General features: G+C 42.9%; 3 protein-coding genes and 1 long non-coding RNA gene across 7 annotated transcripts in view; 2 read left to right on the forward strand and 2 right to left on the reverse strand.

The window, feature by feature from the left end:
- Positions 1–21: 21 nt before the first annotated feature.
- On the reverse strand, positions 22–2,538 carry LOC134187825 (uncharacterized). The gene is made up of 3 exons (XR_009971167.1): positions 2,061–2,538; positions 1,910–2,002; positions 22–1,414 (listed from the first exon to the last, which is right to left on the reverse strand). It is a non-coding gene; the product is annotated as an uncharacterized LOC134187825 (long non-coding RNA).
- A 211-nt stretch (positions 2,539–2,749) lies between these two features.
- LOC134187823 (uncharacterized) lies at positions 2,750–10,734 on the forward strand. Its single transcript, XM_062655990.1, has 3 exons — positions 2,750–2,915; positions 6,724–7,143; positions 10,445–10,734. The coding sequence occupies exons 1-3, from the start codon at positions 2,871–2,873 to the stop codon at positions 10,583–10,585; spliced, it is 606 nt and encodes a 201-aa protein (XP_062511974.1). The 5' UTR covers positions 2,750–2,870; the 3' UTR covers positions 10,586–10,734.
- A 3,213-nt stretch (positions 10,735–13,947) lies between these two features.
- LOC134188081 (uncharacterized) lies at positions 13,948–16,613 on the reverse strand. Of its 3 annotated transcripts, XM_062656270.1 has the most exons (9): positions 16,487–16,602; positions 16,325–16,418; positions 15,669–16,265; positions 15,245–15,379; positions 15,009–15,188; positions 14,833–14,943; positions 14,450–14,537; positions 14,243–14,376; positions 13,948–14,187 (listed from the first exon to the last, which is right to left on the reverse strand). In XM_062656270.1, the coding sequence occupies exons 2-9, from the start codon at positions 16,334–16,336 to the stop codon at positions 14,122–14,124; spliced, it is 1,323 nt and encodes a 440-aa protein (XP_062512254.1). In that variant the 5' UTR covers positions 16,337–16,418; positions 16,487–16,602; the 3' UTR covers positions 13,948–14,121. The 3 variants fall into 3 exon arrangements, with proteins under 3 accessions (XP_062512254.1, XP_062512253.1, XP_062512255.1); XM_062656269.1 differs by having other exon boundaries at positions 16,325–16,613; XM_062656271.1 differs by lacking the exons at positions 16,325–16,418; positions 16,487–16,602 and having other exon boundaries at positions 15,669–15,693; positions 15,762–15,975.
- A 6,268-nt stretch (positions 16,614–22,881) lies between these two features.
- The window catches only part of LOC134187787 (NBAS subunit of NRZ tethering complex-like), a 46,840-nt gene continuing 45,873 nt past the window's right edge, over positions 22,882–23,848 (forward strand). Inside the window, exons 1-5 of one of the 2 annotated variants that reach the window (XM_062655941.1) lie at positions 22,882–22,955; positions 23,011–23,080; positions 23,141–23,183; positions 23,475–23,552; positions 23,619–23,707. In XM_062655941.1, coding sequence (XP_062511925.1) covers positions 22,887–22,955; positions 23,011–23,080; positions 23,141–23,183; positions 23,475–23,552; positions 23,619–23,707 — 349 coding nt within the window. In that variant the 5' untranslated portion in view covers positions 22,882–22,886. The remainder of the gene's footprint in view (positions 22,956–23,010; positions 23,081–23,140; positions 23,184–23,474; positions 23,553–23,618; positions 23,708–23,848) is intronic. The other variant, XM_062655942.1, reaches the window with a different exon arrangement.

The following is a 23,848-nucleotide window of genomic DNA, read 5'->3' on the forward strand; positions in this document are numbered from 1 at the left end:
CTAGGGAGAACCACTACATAATCTTGTAGTCAGCAGACAAGACAACAGGTCTGTATATTCTCAATTGTAGAAGACAGCGACAATTCTAATTGTATGTTAACAGTGGCAGTGCCTTGCCAACAGTCCAGTATTTTCTATTTTCTTCCACAGCCCTGCGTAAGAAAGTTATGGACAAGTTTCTATTCTTTGGAGGCACCACACCCCAACAGGTAAGTCTCCCGTAGTGATCTACGCAGAGTAAAGCATGTCCTACTGATTCTGCTGTCGACCTAGGAATCTTCACAGTGATTGCCCTTTGTGCAGCTTCAGTTGTGTGCTGTGACCATGAGCCAATTCAGGAAGGATCTGCTGCCTGCCACAGAACATTTCTAAGCAACAGTGTTATTGACATTTGATCAAAGTACTTACCAGCAGTGTCAACGTCAAACAGTATATAAACACAAGAGACGGTCAGGTCAACACACACAACCTTTGAATAAATACAGTAACAAATGAGACTTTCATAGCAAAACAGGAGCAGGTCACACATCTGATGTGTTGCCATGCAACATCCAGGACTTCATTGACCCACCCAAATCTGTCTAGTCTTTGAACAGTCCACAAGACCTATTACCTGTGCTAATAGTAATAGCACCAGGTGCTAATAGTAATAGCACCAGGGGTGCTGATGCCTCGGTGCGAAATCAACTGGGCATTCAAACTTCAGTAGGGCAAACACATGGGGCAGATTACAGTATACGTTTACTGCACATGTGCAATGAGAAATCACCCATAACTAAAAAATAAAGCTTTATCTTTCGAAGTCATGAATCAAAATCAACATGCAGATTAAAATAGACTTTCAGCATTTCTGGCTGTGCATCTATTAAATCAGACAGAAGGTGCCAAGAAGAAATGTCTTTGCACATGCAATCTTTGTCGGACTCTTTATCACACAAGGGCAATGCCATAGTTGACTATGTTTTTGCCATCTTGGCCTTTCTATCATTTTTGGAGCATGCCTCAAGCAATCTGTGTAGCACGCCTTACAGAGGCAACTGTCAGAGCCCAATTGAAATTGGACGTCTCTGCCCATGGAAAGGTAAGTAGAAAATTGAGGTGCTTTTTTCTCAGTCGCAGGGTGTCTAATGTCTTCACTGCTGTGAAGATGTGCAACAGTCGACGGGCTACCTAGTTGGAACCATACCTGGCAAGATCCGCACACATGGCCAGCGCAAAGCAAAGATTTCCTACCCTTTTTTGACGGTGGAGTGAAACCGGAACTTTCTCTGCTCATTCTCAAAAATAAGGAGAAAAAACGGCTGCTACACGCACAACGAGCCACACCACTTTCAAGTCATTAAATGCCTCAAACAAATCAAGAGCGCTGTGAGACCAACTCCTCGACAAGCAATGGAGATGGACAGGAGGATACCTCTATACAATCAAACAGTGAAATTATTTACACCGCCGCTGTAGTGTTTACAGTGTGTCAAACAGACCAAGCAGCCACTGAAGACGACTCGGAGTACACACGATTCGCAATTGCCAGCGTTCCCACGTGCAACAATGGCACAGAATGCAGCTGGTAAAGCTTAGCACTAACTTGTGTATGCCCCGCCTACAACAATTGGCATGCAAGGCGAAATGCAGATATTGCTAAGTACTCTATACACTACCAGAGGACGAGGATTCTAAAAGACTAGCGGTAAACAAAAGATTTACATCTGAACAGAACTAGGAGAGCCCTAACTAGTCTTCTGACCCTTGGACAAAATGCAGGGGAGGCTCAAAAGTTGGGCTCCCACACCGTAACGCGTTGACAAGCCTCAATAAATTATTCCACAAGTACCTGAAATCACCACCAAGCACCTTACAACGCCACGACGGCATGCTATAATGCCTACCAAATTTAAAAAAATTTGAATACCTTGAAAACGATGAATCACCGGGCAATAACGACGACTTGAAAACCACAAACTTCCGGTCGCTAAGCGCCATGTTCCTCATCCTATTCTGTGCACTAGAAGAGAAGAGTCGAGCTCGAACTCCTTCAAACAGTCGACAAAGGTATATGCTACCGTAGGGTGATCAACATTGGGTTGCTGGCCGGGGCCTTTCCGTGGACAAAATTGACAAAGGAAGGCGCTACGGTCGCCACAGCGACAAGTCACCCCAACTTTCGCCGTCTTTCCACGAAGTCAAGCAGTCTGACACACGCCCTACATTGTCAAATCGACGCCTCTAGACTTCCTTTCACTACCAACGACAGCAACTGGTGAAGGAAGGCTCTACTGAGAGTGTTCATCACCCGTGAAGTAGGGACTTCGCCAGGTCCTGTTATACGGGACTTGGCATTAGAGAAGGATAGGGCTTATCCGGGTCTTCATTTGGAACATAACGCGAGAGGTAGTTCCGTAGACTGGCCAGGTCAATTGTGGTATTCTAATCACTACAGGGGTCATCTGTTCCAGAAACAAAGGCTTCTTCGCTTTCCGAAGTCTCTTCTTCTTCACGCCTTACTTCAATGAGAACATGGTCGACCGCTTCTTCAACTATCCCGTCGGTCTCTCGATGAACTCGCTTCCGTTTTGATGTGTAATGTAATCTGTATACCTTTCGTGATGCCCCTCCTAGGCTCCTATATCTACTACATAAACGTTTGCCGCAATTTCCACACTGCCAGCTATTTGTCACCTAATAAGCTCGCGCAAACACGTCATAACGTTACTATGTCAGCTAATTAGACTTCCTGAATCCTTCTAGGTACGCTACTGTGTCAGTACATTTAACAGGTGACGTGTTACTGCGTGTGTCATTTTGGCAAGACTTCGACACGAGGTTGAACAACGTACGATCAGACGTCTGACGCGAATCGAAGACCCCGAGAAATGGAGAACATCCGGTTGCTGGTTGTATTGCGTTTGTGCATTATGGTAAGCTGTTTGTCTTCAACTGTATGTTGTAAGCAAGTGTGAACGTCTGCACACAATGTATGACAAAATAGATGTGACACTTACGTGTGATATATGTGATAATTACGTAACGCAGCTCTCAAACAAACGTAGGTTACGCTCTGAACTGACAGTGTACTAGATACAACTTACGTACGAATTTTATTTACAGACATGCGTCGTGAGCACTCTGCAATGTTTAGAATGTGATAGCTGGATTCTGTTTTTCTGCTCAACCATGCAGACAAGAGCACAAGTCTATGGCTAGACGTGTATTTGCCTGTTGCGCATTGTACCAACATCCGCTCTGTGGTTTGACCTGCGGGGGAGTTGACAACTAGGACTTGAGTCGCCACACTAAAAGTGGTTGCTGCTGGTACAACCAATTACAATAATTTACGAGAGGAATGCCGAAATGTAGGGTTAGCGCTGGGTTTTGCTGGAGCTAATGCTTGTCAAAACACTCCAGTTTCTTCATATATACTGCGTATCACAGCAATGAATCAAGAAGATAGCTCTACTTTGTGTTGGTCTGGCAGTTTTTCTTGAGCAAATCGAATCCGCAGCACGACTTGCGAAATTCTGTAGAGAAAGACGTTGTCGCATTTGTAGATTCAGGCAACTGTTGCTATCACGTGCATGAGGTCTCTACATATAAAGAAGGCACTCGAAGACGAGGACCCAATAATAGGCAGGTTGGAAGCCACGATTACGCGTGTTGTGCTGACTGTTGGTTGGCAGTGAGGACATTACGTCGGTTACACCCGAATCTGTAGAAAACACCTGTTTAGGTAATCAAACTCGTGTGATCTCACCAACGGATTCTGGTCAACACTGGAAACTAGCTAGATGCAAGTTAAACGTCGAAACACATCTCTCAAGTCACGCAATACAACACAAAGCGAGCAATCTACAAAACAACCTACTGGAAGATCAGTTTACATGGTTCATTATAGCCTCGTACCAGACCCTCTCTCGCCGTCGTGCCCGGTTCCCGTTTAAAGAGACGACGTTGGCGTTACCTGTTCGCTATGATACGCACTGTGACTCGAAAGGGATACGCTAAACGCATTTTTAGTTCCACCGCAGCCTTTTATAGTAGTTGTTGATTTAATTAACATAGTCTCTTGCACGGAGCCAGGGTTAGCTTAGTAATTATCTCTCGTCTAACCCCAGTCGTAATTAATTAACCTGGGTTAACTTGGGTTTAGAAAACTTGCGATCATACGGCTGTGGTAATTGGAGTCTAACCCCAAAGCTAACCTGAGTTAATTAACCCTGTGTGTGAAAGCTCCCATTGGATGAGTTTGACCTCTGGTTTTGGAAAACTAGAATACTCTAACCGTTTTCTATGATTTTGCTTTTTCCACTAACATGCGATTACTCTATACATCACCGTGCCTGACCAACACTGCTCACTTATGAGAGTGCATGTACAGGATGTGTAGTGACGTAATTTATTAGATTATTGCGTAATAGAATTATGAAGCGTGAGGATGTGTACTCTTAACGTGACGCGACGCGAAGCTCAAGCGTTTGCATATTGTAAATCCAGCTTACGAGTAGCTAGTAGGAGGTAAGGACCACAGTGACACGTATTGCAACCACAATCTCATTAGCCATTTCCGTGTAACAAGTGAACAGGAACAGAGAGTAGTAGTTTCGTTCCATTCCTTAGCGTCACGTCAGCCCTCATCAAAGGACAGCACCATATTGTGAACTGAATATAGCCCGTTCTCCGTACGAGCATATTAGATTATTTGCTGTTATTTAATTAATTTAACGTTGTATGCAAATTTATGTTGTTGCATGAATATCTCGTTCTGAGAATTTATTATGAAATATATTTCTTTTACATGCATTTTTACTCCTTTCTAAAAAATTAGCAGTCGCACAGAATTCTCATAAAGTATTTTGTTCAGAGTTATATCCCGTTTAATTTATCAAATCCAGTTCTGAAAAATTAGCAGCAATCCCAAAGTATTTAAATGCCGTTACAGATCCCGTTCTAGGCTCTTGCTTATAGTTACATATCCGAGCAGCAGAAACGTGGAAGTCACGTGCTATTACTCGATACACCACACATCTCGTCTCGTAGCTAGATAATTAATATATCGCTGAAGATAAATAGAGAAAGTGTAACCGAGCGTCACGTTTTGAGAAATCCCGATTAGAGATACATGTCCGTGCAACAGAAACTTGAAAGACACGTGCAAGGTAGTCGGTTACCCGTATATATACCAAGTTATGTTTTGTCCCGCAGCCATTTCGACAGTCCGGTAGACGTCGTCACTTCGAAGCGGTTGCTGCCATTGCAGGAAACAGGCTTACCGAACATGGCAGCATTCGACGCGTGTAGACGGACAAACGAAAGTAGACGTATTTATTAAGACACGGATATACTAAAAATGTTTGGCCTATTTCGACTTTCCGGCAATAAGCGCCACGCTCCATGCGTACCGTCTAAGGTCGAGAATAGGCAGTGTCTTTTGGTGGAGATCAGATGCGTTGTTCAAGAGAAATTCGCGCAAGTGGAGGCGGTTTCGATCAGCAAGAAATTGCGTCGTTTCGAGAGAACTCGTGAAGACGATGACAGCCTCACTGTTGATTGCATGTTTCGGCGTGCGCGAGCCAAGTTCGGCGGAGATCGGAGAAGGGGCGAGGGAGGTACGCCTGGCCTAACATTCAGACACACAGACAGACAGACATCTCTACTTAATCTATATCTATTCTCTATTATATATCTAGTACGCCTGTGTATGCGTGCGTCCGTGTGGCACGAAAGTTGCGTCATTCCCCGCGACAGTTGCTTCATTTTTATAAACATATGTCAGGGAAGTAGAGCACGCTAAAGCCGTCACCAGCAAAGCAACCGTGGGATTTTCCACGAGTCCCAGCTAGTGTTTACAGATGCCGTGTGACACTGCGGACAGTGACGGACAGATGGAACTCTGTTCTTAAATTCTAGGGTCAAAACCGCAAGTCCACGAAATTGAGTAGCTGACCAATCAAGCAAAACGGCAATATTCCCATAGCGCTTTCCTTCTTCGGTAGAGCCACAGCACACACAAACAACAACAGAGTTTCCTTCTCATCAAGTAAATAAAACTAACGTATCTATATGCTATAGTGCGCTAAAAATTGCGAATCACATTTCGTCAACGTTTGACAGACAAACCTGACCGCGAACGTTAGAGAACGAAAAGAACTGCTATACGTCACGTATTGCGAACCCGCGGCTTTACGTTCAACGAACGGTCTTACGTTATTCGAATAAATATCTAGAAACACCTAATTGAGTGAAGTTACCGGCCCTCAAGCCGGTAGAAGACGAATGTAAGTTCGTTTGAACTTGTAATTATTCTCTTGTAAGTCTGCAAAAATAGCTAACTGCTTTTAATTTGTGTGGGTAACTAAGAAATTTATTAGACAAAAGCAGCTTTATTTCTGTTTGCTTATATTCTTTAAAGTTTAAAATATTATTTATGTAAAAATCTATGAAAGACAGTATATACGCCATTTTATACGATTACTCAACTGTAGTGTATAGATCTAGATGTTTGTTCGTTGTGCCACGTATTCTAGAAGCGGCTAGATAGCTGACTGACATCAAATAGAACGACAAGAATCTGCCGCACAAACGGAACACTTTCTTTACTCGACTCTTTGTTGGTGGACAGTAAACGTTTATATTAATGGCATGCATTAATTGACAGCAATATGCAGAACATTTTGCAATAATTTATCTTTTCACGTTTTCAAGTCTTCAAACGACATGATTGTTTCCTAGGTTGCTAGTATCGTTGCTCTCTGTCTGATGACTATCAAGCTCTACAGAGTAACAGCTTCAAGTCACGAGGATGTATGTAATCTTGGTCTAGACGGTCTAGACAATGCTAACAATCCTGCCCCTTGTCGATTTGGACTGGCCGCATGCTTGGCTTCGATCTTGGTGGCTATCGTATTTGTGGGAGTCGATGTCATGCGCAGTACATCCACTAGCAGCCAAAGTCATCACAACCTATTGTTGAGTGATTGTGTGAGTGCAATAGCAATCTCGTTGTTGCTACTATCTTCGTCTGTGCATTCAGGCGTGGGATTGGGTAGAACTGTCAAAACAATAAATGACGTCGGACAAGACGTACCCGGAAGTTTCATGGCATCGGCCATCTTCTTTATTATATTTATGTCTCTGGCAATGCTGCTCTGGGTAAGAATTGTTTAACTTAACAAATCAATTATATTTATGTTATACTTTGCAGTGAGTATAATGTGCAAGAAAAATTCTTCGTTATCTAATCGCGGCTGTAGCTATACTATAGCTTGCAAACATAATGCCCACGTAAACATTTACAAAACGCGGTATGCAGTGATAAACGTGCCTAGTTTCAAAATCCTATGTAGGCGCGACGAATCCGAGAGAACAGAGAGGGCAACTGAAGGCATTTTTAACTATCTAGCATTGGTATACGTGTATACGCGTGCACACGTAACCATAAAAACCTAGTACCTCGTCATTGCTTATATATGTTCTACCGTTGTGACAAGTTCGGCATTGCTTCCTAACCTATTTTAAGGAGGAGCTTAACACTATGTACGTCATACAGTGCATGGTCACTGATCGCACAGAGACAGCATAAGCATAGCTAACGGTATTGTAGACTTTCGTTGGCATGGGCAAGAAATGTGCATATTGCACACACTGCTACTCTGAGTAATATGCAGGGGCAGTGGAAGTACTTTCCGATTGGGGCCAATGGAGGCAGTCACGTGAAAGAATGACAAGACATAAATTTACAAAAATTCTGAAAGAATACCTTTCTCTTTTCATTGCAGCAAGATTTACTGCATTAGGTGCTAGACAAATTGACTAATAGTACGTATAAGACTGTCTTCGGCGTCTGGAGTACAGTATAGTCATTTCATTTATTAGTGCTTTACCGTGGTCCCACTATTCCGCTATGTTTCGAAATTCTTCTTTTTCTAGTCGAAAGTCGGTCCAAAAACAACGTACTCGGTTGCGGTATACTTCATCATCCAACAAGCAGACGTTGAATTTCTATGTTCCCGGCCCTCTGGCTGACATTTGTAGGTCTGCAAGTTGGATTAAGATAGACATGTGCTCACTAAATGGTGAAGCAAGTATATCGCATTTCTTCACAGATGATGACGGGGATGTGGATATGAAGTAGTCTAGTCGCGAAGAACAATTGTTTCTGGACAAAGTGTGACCTGGGGTTGTCGAGTGGGTTCGACGGTAGCAGTCGTCAAATCCTTGTCTAGATATAATAGCTTGTAGCAAGCGTGAGCCACTTAACGGATAATTTCTAAACGTTGATGGTTGCCGATCCAGTTACCAGTTCATAACTTCGTTAACATTTTTACATACAATGCGATGAGGATTGGGGTGCTTGTCTAATAGTTTTTCCAGTTTTGTAAGGAGCGCCAGTCTCAGTGCTACATTGTTCGGAGCGCAACCGTTAGTGATTCGATAGACGTCTGAGTCAACAGGGATATCTACTATCAACAGACGTACTTCATTGCTACTTTGGATCAGGAAACACGAAAGTTATCGGAGACGACCTTGATCACTCCACTGGAATAATTGTTTCCAGGAGAAATAAATATTGAATTATTAGGAAAATATTTACAAAGCGTTGACAAATCGTCTAGACCTAAATAGGTTTCTTGCAGACACAACACAGAGATGCGGTGGGCACGATACCAATGAGCAAGTAATGATAGTTTCTTGTCATCACGGAGACCGCAAAAATTTAGGGTTACAAAGCTAATAGTGTTAGGATACATTTATGGGGTAATAGTCAGCGTTCTTATAGACACAGTATCGAACTTCGGTAAGAATTGATGTACAAGGAAAGGGAAACTCATTGCAGATTTACGTTACGTAGCGATTCGGCGGGATTCAGGACGTGGAAGAAGATCTCCTACTCCTGCTTCCTCTTCTTTTGGCCTTTGGTTCTTGTATGGTTGTTCGCTCGTTTTGGGGTAGTTAAGGAGTTTGTATTTCTCTTCTTCATCGGCATTTTGACTGTTATTGTTATCAGAATCTTTGCCCATTGTGTCCACACCGGCTCTTCGGTTTTGTCTTCTTCGGATAGCGTTTCTTGATACGATACTAGGGTGTCTTGATCCGCTGCATTACCACATTCCGATGACAAATCATTGCTGTGCTCAAGAAACTTCTGGGCAAGGGTCAACTGAGAATCTTCATTACACATTTGTGTTTGACTCGCATCTGGAATTTTGTCAGGGCTGGGTTCGACTGCATGCTCTCTATCGTTTTGACTCCCGTTGATTTCTGTCATGGGATAGTTATATTCTGGAGTGTAGATCGTTAGTGTGCCGTTATCGCTCGATTTACTTAAAACTTTTCTTCTATGTCATCGTTATTGGTCGTATTCTGCCGCACATGGTCATCCTCTGTGTCATCGTTAATTGTATGTTGCACAAGCTGTTTCGGAAATTCCCGAATTAGATGTCCTACCGAACCACATTTGAAACAGGTAGGAGGTCGGCCCGCACGGCGTACGTATACGTGCAAACGATATCCTTTGATATACGGGTACCTTGGGAGATCTTCCGTAGGACTAAATATTTGAACACTCTTGTTCCTATTTCAATATTCGCAAACCTATCTTTTCGCAACAGCACGCAAGGGTCTACTTGTCCATGCTTTTCCAGTTCCGCTATTATATATTATGTCCGTCTTCTACTTCGGATGGCATTTTAACACTTGCAAATGAGGGAGGGATGCCGATAGGCGTCAGTTCTAGGTGACGGTTACGCCGCATCACTCCTGATCGAAGTAAAATATCCCTTGCCTGTATGCTCTCTACTGTGATTTGCCATGCTTGGTTCTTAGGTGTAACACAAGCTATGTGTTCTTCCGGTTCATGCTGCTGTAAATCCTCTATCAGCTCTTTAGCTCTAAGGTCTTCAAGACTCCTTGTGTCAAGTCTCAGTGACAACGGTCTTCTAGTTACCATCCCTAAAGAGGCCCGCCACGTGTTGGCACCAAACACTCACAGTTGTCCGCTAGCTGGATGCTACGACCACAACCTACCTACTCTATACCACCTCCTACTTCCACCGTTTGTCCTTACTGACAACAACACGGTCAGCTAGGCTATCCGGTAAAAGTCCAATCCCGTACAATAGCTAATACGCTATTGTAATACAAACAGCCTCCTCTAGCTAACGCCTCTTCCGCCTGAAATCGCTTTTTGTCGCAAACAACACCGATATAGCTCAGAACTACACAGCACAGCGAACTGAGGCCGCCGCCATGTCAGATATATTCGGGCGTAAAGTACTTGCTAAGTAGATTATATTTCTATTGTACACCTCTGAAATGCTAGTTTATAAGCAGACTGTTTCGCTCTTGTTCTTTATTTTTGTTTGGTGATTGTCTGTCTAGTTTCAATATACTATCGTTATGTTGCTTGGCTACACAACGTTTAATGTAAAGAACTGTAATTCGTGATCTGTAGGTTGGTGTTGCTTTCGTGCGCTGGACACAAAGAGAAGTACGCACTCCATTTCAGAACATGCCTAATCAACCCATGAATCAACCCATGACTCAACCCATGCATCAATTCATGCATCAACCCATGAATCAACCCGTCATCTGAAACATTTGAAGCCAAGACAGTCAGCGGATTACAAGATAGCTTTGAAACGCAGATAGCTTATTGATCTATAGTGTACGTGCGTTGTTTGTGTTTAGTGCATGTTTGGCAAGCTTTATAATCGATAGAAGCTAAGCAAAACAACCAACTAAACTAAACGTGAGCCCATTTTGTGTCTATAACTTAATAAAGGGGACGCAAAATGAGCAGGTGAGCAAATTTCAAAAATACTTTTGAAAGTTCCATGTGGATGCAGGCATGCTGCATGGTCACGTGCCGTTACTTCTTTCCATAGTAACAGTCTGTAAACAAAGCAAATGGCTTGACTAACGCATCAGCGTACACTATTACTAGCATACATACCGCAATACGTCACATATTGGAGGACGTCCATGGATACTAGATATACGAGTGCCCTATAGTCACCAACGAGCTAACACTTTTTCTTTCTTAGCTACAAGCTCAGTAGCATTATCAAAATGGCATTGCTTGACATCTTACGACGCAGAAATATAGACCCTCAACGTTCAAGAGAAATGACAGCATGATTGCATCATGCATGCATTGAGCAATGCCGTCAACTCTCCTACACCTAATTGCTGCATGGGGCGTTCCTTCCGACACGTACACTGTACCGCTCGCTTCCATCTCGACTCTACTACTCCATGAACGCTTAGAAATGTGATTTAAATTGCCCACATTAAAAGCACACACTGTATATACCTGAGGAAGAACCAGCTCCTGGTCTGGCGCCGTTCAGAGACATCTTTCTAGCGAGTGTGATCTTCTCTGTATCTTCACAGCTCGACTATGCCAAAACCCATTTGATAGCCGCACGACAACCGTTCGTGGCGCATTTAACACAGGCTGAAACTGCTGGGACCAACTCGACTAAAGAAATAATTAAATTACCTAAGGTCCTTTCCCTAACATAGGCTGGTAAATTAATTAATGATGGACAACACCGGGATTTAAAAAACAAGGGGTGGCTTGTTTTTGCCCGTTTGAAATCTCTGGTTATAATAAGTTCGCTAAGTTTGCAAATAAACCGTAGAACATCGATATCTGTACACGACACGTGTACCAATAACCTTGCATGTCCTATTGAACCATCACGAGAATTAGTCCATGCACTTTCTGTGTCTAGATCAATGGCTTTTAGCTAAACCGTGGACAACAGTTAGCCAAACTACAAATTAAGCTGCACATTGTGTACATTTAGTATTTTGCAACTTGCAAGTTAAGGGCGAAGAAATCGAAAGTATGCGGGGACTTCTGTAGAAGGCATTCCGCAACTGTTAATTTATCTAAGTTGTTAGACGTATGATGACGTCCACTCTGCTATCTGTCGTTGATTGGCAATGCTATACCTGTAGTATACCACGCAATGTGTAGTCAAGACGAATGGAACTGATCTATTCATTCCCCGGATCTACTTTACAAATCCCGTATATGTTACATTTATCTCTCTCTAGCTCTAAACAGTATCCTTTTGGAGTGTGTAAACCATTTGCCGCACTCCAGGAAAGTTTACTCACTAAAGCTAACAACGATACACCACAATGAAGGCAACAGAACACAATACTAGAAGTAGTCAAACCACTACCTTATGAGTGATTAACCTCCCACGCAGTTCTTCATGGTACACAGTTTCACACAGACTCTTCCAGATTTGGTGGTGACCTCTTGTTGGTAGTCTCTAGGCGTCTCCTGTAGTGTTATTGACTCTGTGTTGTTTAGTAAAGCATCCTAACTGTCTGGTCAAGTGTCTGCTTGCTTTTGTTTTCTATTTCTGGTGTGTTTTGTGTTCAGTCGTCTTGCTTGTGGTTGTAGGTTCTGATATTCTTTACGTCTCTGCTGTCCTATTGATTTGCGACTGATTGCGCGTAGTATGCGTCCTCCCATAACACGAACCAGGTATGACCTGGGTGTGTTGTGATGTGCAACTACTTGCACTGGCTCCCAAGTCCCCCCTTTCGAATGCGGACGTTTTCACCTGAAATCAGTTGGTACTGCTGTCCTGAATCTGTCTTAAAAAGCATGTTCCCCTGTTGCTTTGCCAGCTTGTCTCAGACTCCTTGCTGTTGCCATACACGAGGCTCTAGTGTCTTTCTGTTGACAGCAAGTTGGGTGGGTAATTGTCTGCTTTGCAGCAGCTCTGCTGGAGAATCTGATGGTAGTCCGTCTTCAATTGGGGTGGGTCTGAGTGCTCTCAGTACGTCACGGAGAGAACGGCCGTCAGCAAACATCTTTCTCATTGTTTTCTTTGCCGTTTGTATGCTTCGCTCAGCTTGACCATTGCTTGATGGGTACCCTGGGCTTGATGTTACATGCCTAAAACCTAATGTATCAGTCAGACGTCAGAAGTCTGCGCATGCGAACTGTGGCCCATTGTCGGAGATGACTTCTCCCGGAATCCCGAAGTTGGCAAATTGTTCGTCAACGGCCTTTACAATATCACCAGATCTGGTGTAGTCAAGTTTGGTAACGGTGATCCATTTACTGTAGTAATCGACTGACAGCAGATACGGTATTCCGTCCAGTTCAAACATGTCCATTCCAACCTTCTGGTAATGATAAAGTGGAATTGGGTGAGCATCTACTGCAGCTTGCTACTTTGTCCTCTATGTCGTACACGTACCCTGGCCAATAGACTGAGTTCTTGGCTCGTTCTAAGCATTTCACTATCCCAAAATGACCATCATGTATGCTTTCCAGTACTGATCGGCGTAGGGCGGTTGGTGACACTGCTTGACTGCCTTTGAATAGTATTCCGTCTTTCTCGGTCAGGTCACGTCGGACTGTCCAAAATGGCCGTACTGGGCCAGGTACCTCCTTGCGGTGTGAGGGCCTGCCTGCTGTTACGTACGTTCGTATGGCTTGTAAGGTTGGGTCTTGTTGTGTTGCTTCTCTGCAACGAGACTGTCCCACGGGGGTGGGAATTCCCTGTTGCATGGCTGTCGAAATTTGGTCTTCTGTGAGGGCCACATGTCCCTCGTAGACCATTGTTGTGGGGGCCCTGCTTAGGGCATCTGCTAGTATCATGTCTCTGCCCGGGCGATACTCCAGGTTGTAATGGTATCTGAGACAGCGTAGCCGCATTCTCTGTATACGTGGGGCCCAGTCATTCTTGAAATAGATCAACTGGAGTTAACAGCAAGACTTATAAGGACGCAGTTACATGTGACAGTACGAAGACTGCATGCATGGTTCATGGGGAATTCGGTACTTTGCATGCAGCCCTCAATCGTCTGTAAATTGAAGTCTCGATTTTTAAACTTATAGCCATTTCTCAATCAGTATATCGCGTATGACAAACATCGTGCTCTGAAACCAATACAACACATCAGTGCATATAGCTTATAATTAATTAATACATTACATTTTCTTTTAAATCTAGATGCTAAACTGCATCGTTGTCGATAGAAATTATCACAACCTCAATATTGGTTAAACTTACTAAGAACACAATGTAATAATGTCAAGTAAATGTGATCTAAGTGTTAATTAATGAAACCATAATTAGATGGAGTCTGAATTCAAGACTGAGATTGTTCATCATTTTCAGTAAGGAACTTCTGGATGCAATTTGGAGTCTCCACGTCCTGCATCGCCACAGTTTAGAAAGAAAATCTATCAAATACTTTTTAAACAGCTCACCATACTACATGCATCAGATGGACTCGCGATTGCAGAGGTTGGCGTTGATGTCAATGACATCTGATTGCGATCGCCACAAATTACATTGCCTTCGATAACAAAAACAGTTTTTGATGAATTCGATGAATTTGGACCTGAAATACAGAAGGAAAAAATCTGAGATAAGACGCAAATGTCATGCAATAGATTGCATGCGTCTGTTAGTACTCGCGGACGAAGTTGACTCACAAACCGATCGTACTTCTGAAGTCATTCGGTCCTCCACCTCAGAGAATGCACCGCGAGGTACAACGACCTATGGCAACAAATGTCTAATTAGGCGGTAACTTGTGGCATTCTCATTTTGTATGGTCGGTGTGTGCGTGCGTGCATGTGCGTGAGTATGTGCGTGCGTGCGTATGTGTGTGCGTGCGTGCGTATTGGTGCATAATATAGTGTATTGTAATGTATTTGCTTCCTATTTACATGTACTGCTTTGTGCATGTTGCATGGATACAACATCACATTGCATTGTATTGACGGGACGATAAGTTACTCAGCTGAAACTATAGAAGCTATTCTTTTGTACTTAACAGTGAGTGCTGCGTCACCTCGCTTAGTGCATGGTCACCGTCCGTAAACGATCCACGTCCGCTGCTTCTGCTGCTCTTGCTGCTGCACCTACGGCTATCACTGTCTGGAATGTCCATCATGATCAATCGCTAGCAAATTTCAAGAGACACGTTTTAACCAAACAAAGCGAGATAATAATAATTTTCTTCCTGACTTGATCCCCCGACAAAGCAAAAGACGCGCGGAGCTTCTCTGACTGATCATCCGTCGTTAACTCTAACAATAATTGAGGATCTTCAGTTTTGTCAACCACACAATTTTTTAATTTTGCTGAAAACAGGATTCGCTTTTGAGGTCCAAACTGAACTTTCCACATGTCAGACGCAGGAATAATCTAAAGCAGAAAAACAAATTTGCGTTCCAATAGATGGTTGTTGTTATGGTATCAACTTTGTCGTCGTTTTCTATATCAAAGTTGCTTGCAGACACCTCAATCTTTAGATCACCTTTTAGGCCGATTGGAATAGAAGTGCAATCTACTAAGTGATACGCAGGGGTTTTGGCTGCTTCCTTTTTGATAATGAGCTGAATTATACAAGAAGCAATTAATAAAGAAGAGACGTTAATACACAAGCCACACGCATGCAGTATAACACTACCAATCGGTATATATGGTCAATATTGCTTTTGTGGCATTGTGCGTAGCACGTGTATTTATTTACGCCCATACCCTCTCACAGAAGACATTACTTCTTATATAAACTCTAGACACAAACAGCTGCCTGTGCATCACACTCTACTAGAGACCATGTAACACCGACCTCCCATGTATGCAATTATGGTGCTGAAGACTACCGTACTGTGCAGCACTCACCTTGTACACGTCATAGCACAAATCGCTAAAATGCAAAATAAAATTGACACGTTTTCCCCAGCTGTTTATTTGAGCAAACAGCAAGCAGTCCACCGTTTTCTCTGAGCGCTCGGCACCGTCTTTGGGACGTCCGCACCAACAATACTTGCAGAAATGACTGACTTGCAGAATAGCCATGTCTTGATTATAGCTGCAGTGTTCATCTTGTGTACTCACTTGACGTGAGTCTGTATCGATAGACAAGACTTCTTTCCATGTCTTTGGGGTCTCTGATGCATGACAATCGGCTCTCAGCAAAACAAGATCCCAACCTTGAAAAATAGCCGTCACTGGCAGCTTAATTTGAATTGGTTTATGAAAATAGAGACCGTGGGGCTCCAGCTCTAGAACTGGACTAAAAATATACCAATTCTGTGAGGTGTCTGCGAGTGGCATCGATTGTTTGTCGACGAGAAATCGAGCACTGATTTCCTGTCGATCAGAGACAGCTCCTGGCGGTACGTAAAGCCAAAGACTTTCTCTCTTATAGAAAACACCATCAGCGTTCACCTCTATCAGGTCTACGCTAGCCGGATGCGACTGGGTAACATTGGTGACCTAGACAGCACAGCAAGATAAGAACTAGGTCGACTGTCACTAGGACTTACTGTTTATACTTTTTGTGACATTTTAGCCGAAACTTCTAGGAAAGGCGTTTCTTCGCAAATGTCTTCATCCACTGTCGCTGCTTCCACGTTGATGCGCGTCTGTCTGCAACGAGGTAAGCATATCTTGCAGATGAAGAAAGGCAGAATAGCCGTGACGGCTGCAATCAGCACCAATATAGATGGCACTACGTAACGCCAAACGTGACGTTCCATCTCGCCGTGCACGTAATTTGCAGAGGCGAAAGGAGTCGGACGGTCTTGTCTCGCCGAAGACTGCAAATCGTCTATGAATTTTGGATCTAACAGACGTTGCCGAGTTGGTAACCATGTAAGTGTGACATAATTCGTACTTGTCCACCATTTTTCTACGTACCTGATTGGAATGTTGGTGATGATGAAGTGATAAAGTAAAGTAGTACCAAGTGCTGTGATTGGCTTTCCACTGTCGAACCTCCACTTGGCAAAAGTTTCTTAGAAGTGGTAGCGTTATGTGATGAAGCTGCAAAACACGACTGTAAAGCTTCTATGTAATATATATCTAGATACATTATTTTACAAAACGACCTAACAGCTAGCTGTGAAATAAAACCTATAAAGAGTTAGTTATCCCGCTAAAAGTGAACCTCCGCGGTCTAAGGGTTAGACTGGCCGGGTTAGAATTTGGCTGATAACTAATAGTCAAATAAGAAGATCAACGATGCGACTCCCTCACTGAACAGCAATTGCCACTACTACTGCATGGTTCAGGTTGGTATCTGCATCCTCATTTCGTCTCTTGCAATATGTGGATTTTCAGCATTATCAAACTCATTTTCCAAATTCTGATCTCTGCTTATTCGAAACCGACCAAACGCGCCCTCCAAAACTTGGAAAACCAACGTCTCCCTTGCGTCTCCGTTCACCCACCGACGGTATCTAAACGTACGTCACTAAACTGAATAACGAGGCACCTCTGTCGAACTGGCAGCTATCACAGGCATGCCCTTAATTAGCAAAGTGGTCAGGCTATATCTAATTGAAGCAACCCTCTTACTGAAGTGCCATCTGGAGTTGCAATTATTTATTAGGCTCTAATTGAAGCGCTTTTTGGACACAAGTTATTTCTAGAGACGCTTAACTATTAACAATAGCTCTTGATCGATTGCATAAATGGCGCCTCACTGCTGTACCAGAGCCGTATATCTGTACAGTACTTTAGTCTCGCATAGCCAGACCCTTCCTCGCCTACATCCGCGGCGAGAAATTTCTGCCGGCGAATGTAGGCGGGGAAGGCTCTGGCTATATACGCGAAACAATCTACTGTATCCTGTAACATTTTCTAGATGGTAATTGAGGAACAGCTGTATTTGAAAATTTTGCAGAGCACAGTTTAGGGTGCACCTAGCATGTTTTCCTTTCTTCAAATAGTGTAGTATCTTACATTCTACAATGACGCCATGACTCTAATTACGTAGCTAAGCACCGCTTTTGGTTAAGCACCCTGTGGAGCCATAATTATTTTTTATGCTATAGCTAATTGGAGAGCCATTTAGATTGATAATTATTACTATTTACAGGAGCTATAATTAGAATAATTACGGTAGACAGTGTCAAAACTACACCTCTAGACCAGTTCCTGAAACCACGAAGCGTTCGCTATCAAATTTAAAGTATGATACACCACTGCCACAGTATATATCAGCAGCAGAAGCTGGGGAAGATGAGAAAGTCTTACGGCATCAAACGGTGGTATAATCCGCAACAGGAAGCATTCTGAAACCACTTGTTTTTGAGTCTCTTGGTCAGTGGACCCCGAACAGGTTACTCACATCGAAAAGTATAGCACGCAAGGCATCATTTCACAATGGATAAACTTTTAGTAGAACAATTACTAGTTTGCATTACTAGTTTGCATGAACAACTTGCAGTACCTTGTTGTTGTTTAATATATATATATATATATATATATATATATATATATATATATATATATGGATAGAAGTCACAACCAGCTGCGTTAACTTCATCTTTATATATGTGTGTGTGTGTGTGTGTGTGTGTGTGTGTGTGTGTGTGTGTGTGTGTGTGTGTGTGTGTGTGTAGATAGATAGATAGATATAGATATAGATATAGATATAGATATAGATAGATAGATATAGACATAGATAGTTACATAGATATAGATATGGATATAGATATATAGATATACGTATATATATAAAGCTCAAATTGTCTGTCTGTGTGTGTGTTCGCGTTTGGAGGCCACGTCTTCTGTCCGTTTGCAACCGAAATTGGCACGCACACTCGGCACGCACAGAGAAAGGTTTGCGTAAAAACATTTAAAAAATTACGCACCGGGTCCCCTGTCGAGGGGTCGACCCCCGAGTAAAATTTCTCGATGACGCAAACGCTACACATTCCGGTTCATTCGAACACACGCCCACACCAGTCCTGTGTAGACCGTATGCATCGTCGTCCTTCGCAAAGCTTTGAGCAATCGAATATCTCTTGCCGACGAAACTTACTCTTCTAGCGCTTTCGTTTCCCTCCAAATTCTGATTGCATTTGCACCGAATGCAACCTACACGTTTTCTGCAGCAAGCGCTACACGGCGAGTGTGTCGATTTCTATCGAAACAAGCGCAAAGAGCAAGATTCAAATTCATTCAGAATATCCGGGACCTCGCAACAAAGATTGCACGTGACGTGTCCACATACCTTTACACTACAGTATCTTGCCCGTACGAAGGACGGGCCATGTATACTAGTATATAGTGTGTGTGTGTGTGTGTGTGTGTGTGTGTGTGTGTGTGTGTGTGTGTGTGTGTGTGTGTGTGTACATTGTCCAGACCGCCGTACGTATTAGACGAGATTACTAAAGGGCTGCGTGGACTTTACGCATACGTACTACTCGGCAATGCAGGTCACGCCAGGTGCATGGTACCACGCCAGGTGCATGGTACCTCGCTGGTAACAGCTGAATACATACAGTACGCATTTTAACGACCAGGAATATTATGATCATGACCCAGCCTTCATTCAAGAGCTACAGCATTGCTGTATGAAGTGTGCGAGACTTGTGAGCTGCGAAAGCAATCGATATGGGCAACGCAAGCACGATTAGACCCCATGCAGAGACACGTAAACTTGTGATGTTGACGTATCACACGCCTCTTTCTTGTTGGTTACTGGAAGGCGAGACAGACGCGGCAAAACAGGCTAACAAGCTTGTATCTTCGCGGTGCCTCACTTTATGTGCTTAGTTCTTATAAAAAAATAAAATCTCTTGGCCTTAGAGGGTATGCAGTCTCCAGAACATACGTTCAGGTTTATGGCGCGCCATGTGTGTCAAAAGTCGTTTCGTCGGCTCATTGATGTCGATTCGTCGGCTGGTTGATGTCGTTTCGTCGGTTGGTTGATGTCGTTTCGTCGGCTGGTTGATGTCGATTCGTCGGCTGGTTGATGTCGTTTCGTCGGCTGGTTGATATCGTTTCGTCGGCTCATTGATGTCAGCGGGGGGCCTCAGGGTGCGTGACCATTTCGTCCATTCCATTTTCAACAATTGAATAAATATTGAATTAGAAATTGAAAATAGCCTAGAAGTTGCTTGTAATCTCAATATTCAATTCTATTAAAAATTGACTGATTGACAAACTATAATTATCTGCGGATTATAATAAATATTGAAAACATACTTAATATCTAACCAATTTCTATTTCAATTCAATGCAATATTGAAATTGCAAGCACGTTAGTTTAATTCTCAATGTTAAATTCAATAATCAATTTAAATTTAATTTAATTTTAAATTTTATTTTTATTTTAATTTAAATTTTTAAAATTAAATTTTGAATTTTGAATTTGCATGGCCAATTGGTCCATTCTATTTTTAATTTTTGAGACAAATTAAAAATTGAATGTCAAATTAAAAATTGACTGGCGTTGTTTGCTCTTACCTGCGAATTTTCAACACTTGCTGTGTCCACTGTGGACGCGGGCCCGCCACACGCGGGGAAGTCCCTAAAGGCTGTATAAAGGCTTTCTTATAACAGGCACCCTAGTGGATACAACAAGCTACGACGTGTTAATTAACATGCGTACATATCTAGACAACAATGTTTACAACAACGTGTAGATGTGCCTGTACAGGCCTGTAAGAACCTTATCATAACACAAAGTGTTTACCTGTGAATTGTTGATCTGTTGTATCCACTAAGGTTAGTGTCTCTAGGGACTTCCCCGCGTGTGACGGGCCCGCGTCCACAGTGGACACAGCAAGTGTTGAAAATTCGCAGGTAAAAGCAAACAAAGTCAGTCAATTTTTAATTTGACATTCAATTTTTAATTTGTCTCAAAAATTAAAAATGGAATGGACCAATTGGCCATGCAAATTCAAAATTCAAAATTTAATTTTAAAAATTTAAATTTAAAATAAAAATAAAATTTAAAATTAAATTAAATTTAAATTGATTATTGAATTTAACATTGAAAATTAAACTAACGTGCTTGCAATTTCAATATTGCATTGAATTGAAATAGAAAATTGTTTAGAAATTAAGTATGTTTTCAATATTTATTATAATCCGCAGATAATTATAGTTTGTCAATCAGTCAATTTTAATTTTTAATAGAATTGAATATTGAGATTACAAGCAACTTCTAGGCTATTTTCAATTTCTAATTCAATATTTATTCAATTGTTGAAAATGGAATGGACGAAATGGTCACGCACCCTGAGGCCCCCCGCTGACATCAATGAGCCGACGAAACGACATCAACCAGCCGACGAAACGACATCAACCAGCCGACGAATCGACATCAACCAGCCGACGAAGCGACATCAACCAGCCGACGAAACGACATCAACCAGCCGACGAATCGACATCAATGAGCCGACGAAACGACTTTTGACACACATGGCGCGCCATTTACGACTTTTGACACACATGGCGCGCCATAAATGGCGCGCCATGTGTGTCAAAAGTCGTTTCGTCGGCTGGTTGATGTCGTTTCGTCGGCTGGTTGATGTCGTTTCGTCGGCTCATTGATGTCGTTTCGTCGGCTGGTTGATGTCGTTTCGTCGGCTGATCGATGATATCGCAGCCCAGCCGACGGAATTATGACACACTTGACGCGTGTCGTCGGCTGGGCTGAGATGTAAATTAGTTGTGGAAACATGATATCTCAGCCCAGCCGACGAGTTAGCGCAGCCCAGCCGACGAGTTAGCGCAGCCCAGCCGACGGAATTATGACACACATCGCGCGTCATACAGGTTGTCTAGCTAGCCACCGTATCGAACAAACTGTAGTACGGCGACGTCCATACTGCATGTGCATGTGCATGTACTCTTTCCGACGTAACTACAAACAACTAAGCACTAGACAGAACAACAACTTCGGTCACCAGGACTCACCTGACTCAAAGCAATGCAAACCGATGCTAGTCGATAGAATAAACACGAAGAAGATTAGTCTCGCGTAGCCAGACCCCTTTCCGCCGCGGCCTCCCCGGCGAAATGGGGAGGCCGCGGCGGAAAGGGGTCTGGCTACGCGAGACTAGAAGAAGATTTGCCCACAACTCATTTTCACCAACAACTGAATCGGGACTAAAAATTCTTAGCATCTGGCCAGGGGACTTGGGGCTGTTCAGATTCCACTTAGACCATCTCTGGAATGTAAATTGAGCTTTTTGATCTGTAACCATAACGAAGCTAGGCTAGAATAACGTCGTTACAAGCTGTAGCCCAACCAATTAGGCTAACGTGAACATTCACTCACACGGATCTATACGGATCAGCTATTTGTTTGCGATCCCTATTTCGATTGTCTCTTCGTTTGCACGTTCTAGCCAGTGTAGAGTCAAATATCAATTATCGGACACTCCCCAATATCGGACACTGGCGTACGGAAACCAGACGAAGATTTCATGTGTCTAGGGCATGAATGTAGAGAGTATCACACGGTAACACGACTTGCTAGATTCAGCTTGATTACTTGGCGTATTGCTGTTCACGATGACAAAATAGAACTTTCGCTGCTTTTCCCGTAAATCAGACACGCCCATCAAACATCGGACAGCCGCCGGTTTTGCTTTCGACGGTACCACAGTTCACTGTCTGCACCTTGAAATAATAGGTACATGTCTCTTCTACTCGCAGTGATAGTAACAGATCGGCAGCTTTGCACGTTGCTCTTCAGGAAGCTCAAGAAAAGGGGCAGGTCTTGTTCTGCACGCTTTTATGTTGGCACTGGCTAGCCTCGAACTTCCAGACCAGAGAGCGGAGGAAGCGCGCTACTTTAGCTGCTGCGCGAGACTCTAGCGCTTTTGTAGCGGCTTCTGGCGTGCACTTATATAAAAGCGCCGAGGAAGACTTCACACGAACGTAATCAGAGCTAGTGCACTTATCTACTTCCGAAATCATTTTAGTACCTACAGTTCTGGTTCAGACTAGAGTACAGTACGAATCACGTGCTTTGCGCGCTTTCTGGTTTGAAAGTTCTGTTGATCGATTTCTGCGTAACGGGTAAGCGTAGGCGTAGGTAGAGAATGCATCACGTGACTAAGTGCCCAACTATTATACGGGACATTAAATATGCAGGAAGATCGCATATTGTATGACTTTCTGCAACCTGCTGAATGGGATCTACCGGGAGAGTATCAGGTACGTCAGCAGCTACCTTTCCAATGTTCTGCGAATTTAGTTGTGCTTTTACTAGACGTCATCTCATGAGCTTTCAGCAGCAACCGGGACATCACTTATTGGTCACTTTGTGGCGTTTGCACGTGGTATGCTTGTGTTATTCTTAAATTAGAATTGTATTTTGCAGCGGCTACATTGTGTTACAGGCTCTCTTTCTTTGTTTCTGAAACTGCTTCGACTTCCCTTGAGGTTCACACACACACACACACACACACACACACACACACACACACACACACACACACACACACACACACACACACACACACACACACACACACACACACACACACACTACATTGCACACGCGCCAGTTAGTTCAAGTCACTAAGACATTATCATTTTATGTGTAATATTGTATCCTTGCATTTAGTAAGATTGTTTCACTGACAAATTACAGGCAAAATTAAGTCATATGTAGATCATACATAAGATGTGCTGTCACATCTTGCTATGCGTATGTTGTTTATTGTTATATAGTAGACGTGGTCAAGATGTGTTTCAGTCACTGGTGTCACTTCTTGAGTCAAGAATAGCATGGCAGCTGGATTTGCATAAGTATGATATTTGGCAGTCGTGTGGCTTATTGCTCAAAATTTAATTTTATTGTTTATATCTCATAAGAGATGGACATCACTTGGCTATTTTGCAAGACAGTCATATTGAGATTAGATCATCTGACACAGAATTTGCAAGGGCAGTCAAAGTGGAAAGTGAGTTTTAAGTATGTTTGTACCTGAAAGTATCAGCAAAGTGCCTCTACCTGTGAATCTACTTCCGCCTTAGTTTTCTTGACTTGCATAGTTAGTGCAGGGTTCACACTTGTGGTGCGCATTACACATCATGTACATGTG

This window comes from Corticium candelabrum, chromosome 12 (genome assembly GCF_963422355.1).
Source record: "Corticium candelabrum chromosome 12, ooCorCand1.1, whole genome shotgun sequence".
Classification (NCBI taxonomy): domain Eukaryota; kingdom Metazoa; phylum Porifera; class Homoscleromorpha; order Homosclerophorida; family Plakinidae; genus Corticium; species Corticium candelabrum.

What these genes read in the sequence shown, in the direction of transcription:
- LOC134187823 (XM_062655990.1), top strand. Translation starts at nt 2,871, where the DNA reads ATGGAGAACATCCGGTTGCTGGTTGTATTGCGTTTGTGCATTATG. An exon ending in TATTGCGTTTGTGCATTATG is followed by an intron (nt 2,916 to 6,723) that starts GTAAGCTGTTTG and finishes ATTGTTTCCTAG; the next exon opens with GTTGCTAGTATCGTTGCTCT. An exon ending in CTCTGGCAATGCTGCTCTGG is followed by an intron (nt 7,144 to 10,444) that starts GTAAGAATTGTT and finishes CGTGATCTGTAG; the next exon opens with GTTGGTGTTGCTTTCGTGCG.
- LOC134188081 (XM_062656269.1), bottom strand. Translation starts at nt 16,528, where the DNA reads ATGGAACGTCACGTTTGGCGTTACGTAGTGCCATCTATATTGGTGCTG. An exon ending in ATATAGAAAACGACGACAAA is followed by an intron (nt 15,189 to 15,244) that starts GTTGATACCATA and finishes TTTCTGCTTTAG; the next exon opens with ATTATTCCTGCGTCTGACAT. An exon ending in TGAGTCAACTTCGTCCGCGA is followed by an intron (nt 14,377 to 14,449) that starts GTACTAACAGAC and finishes TCTGTATTTCAG; the next exon opens with GTCCAAATTCATCGAATTCA.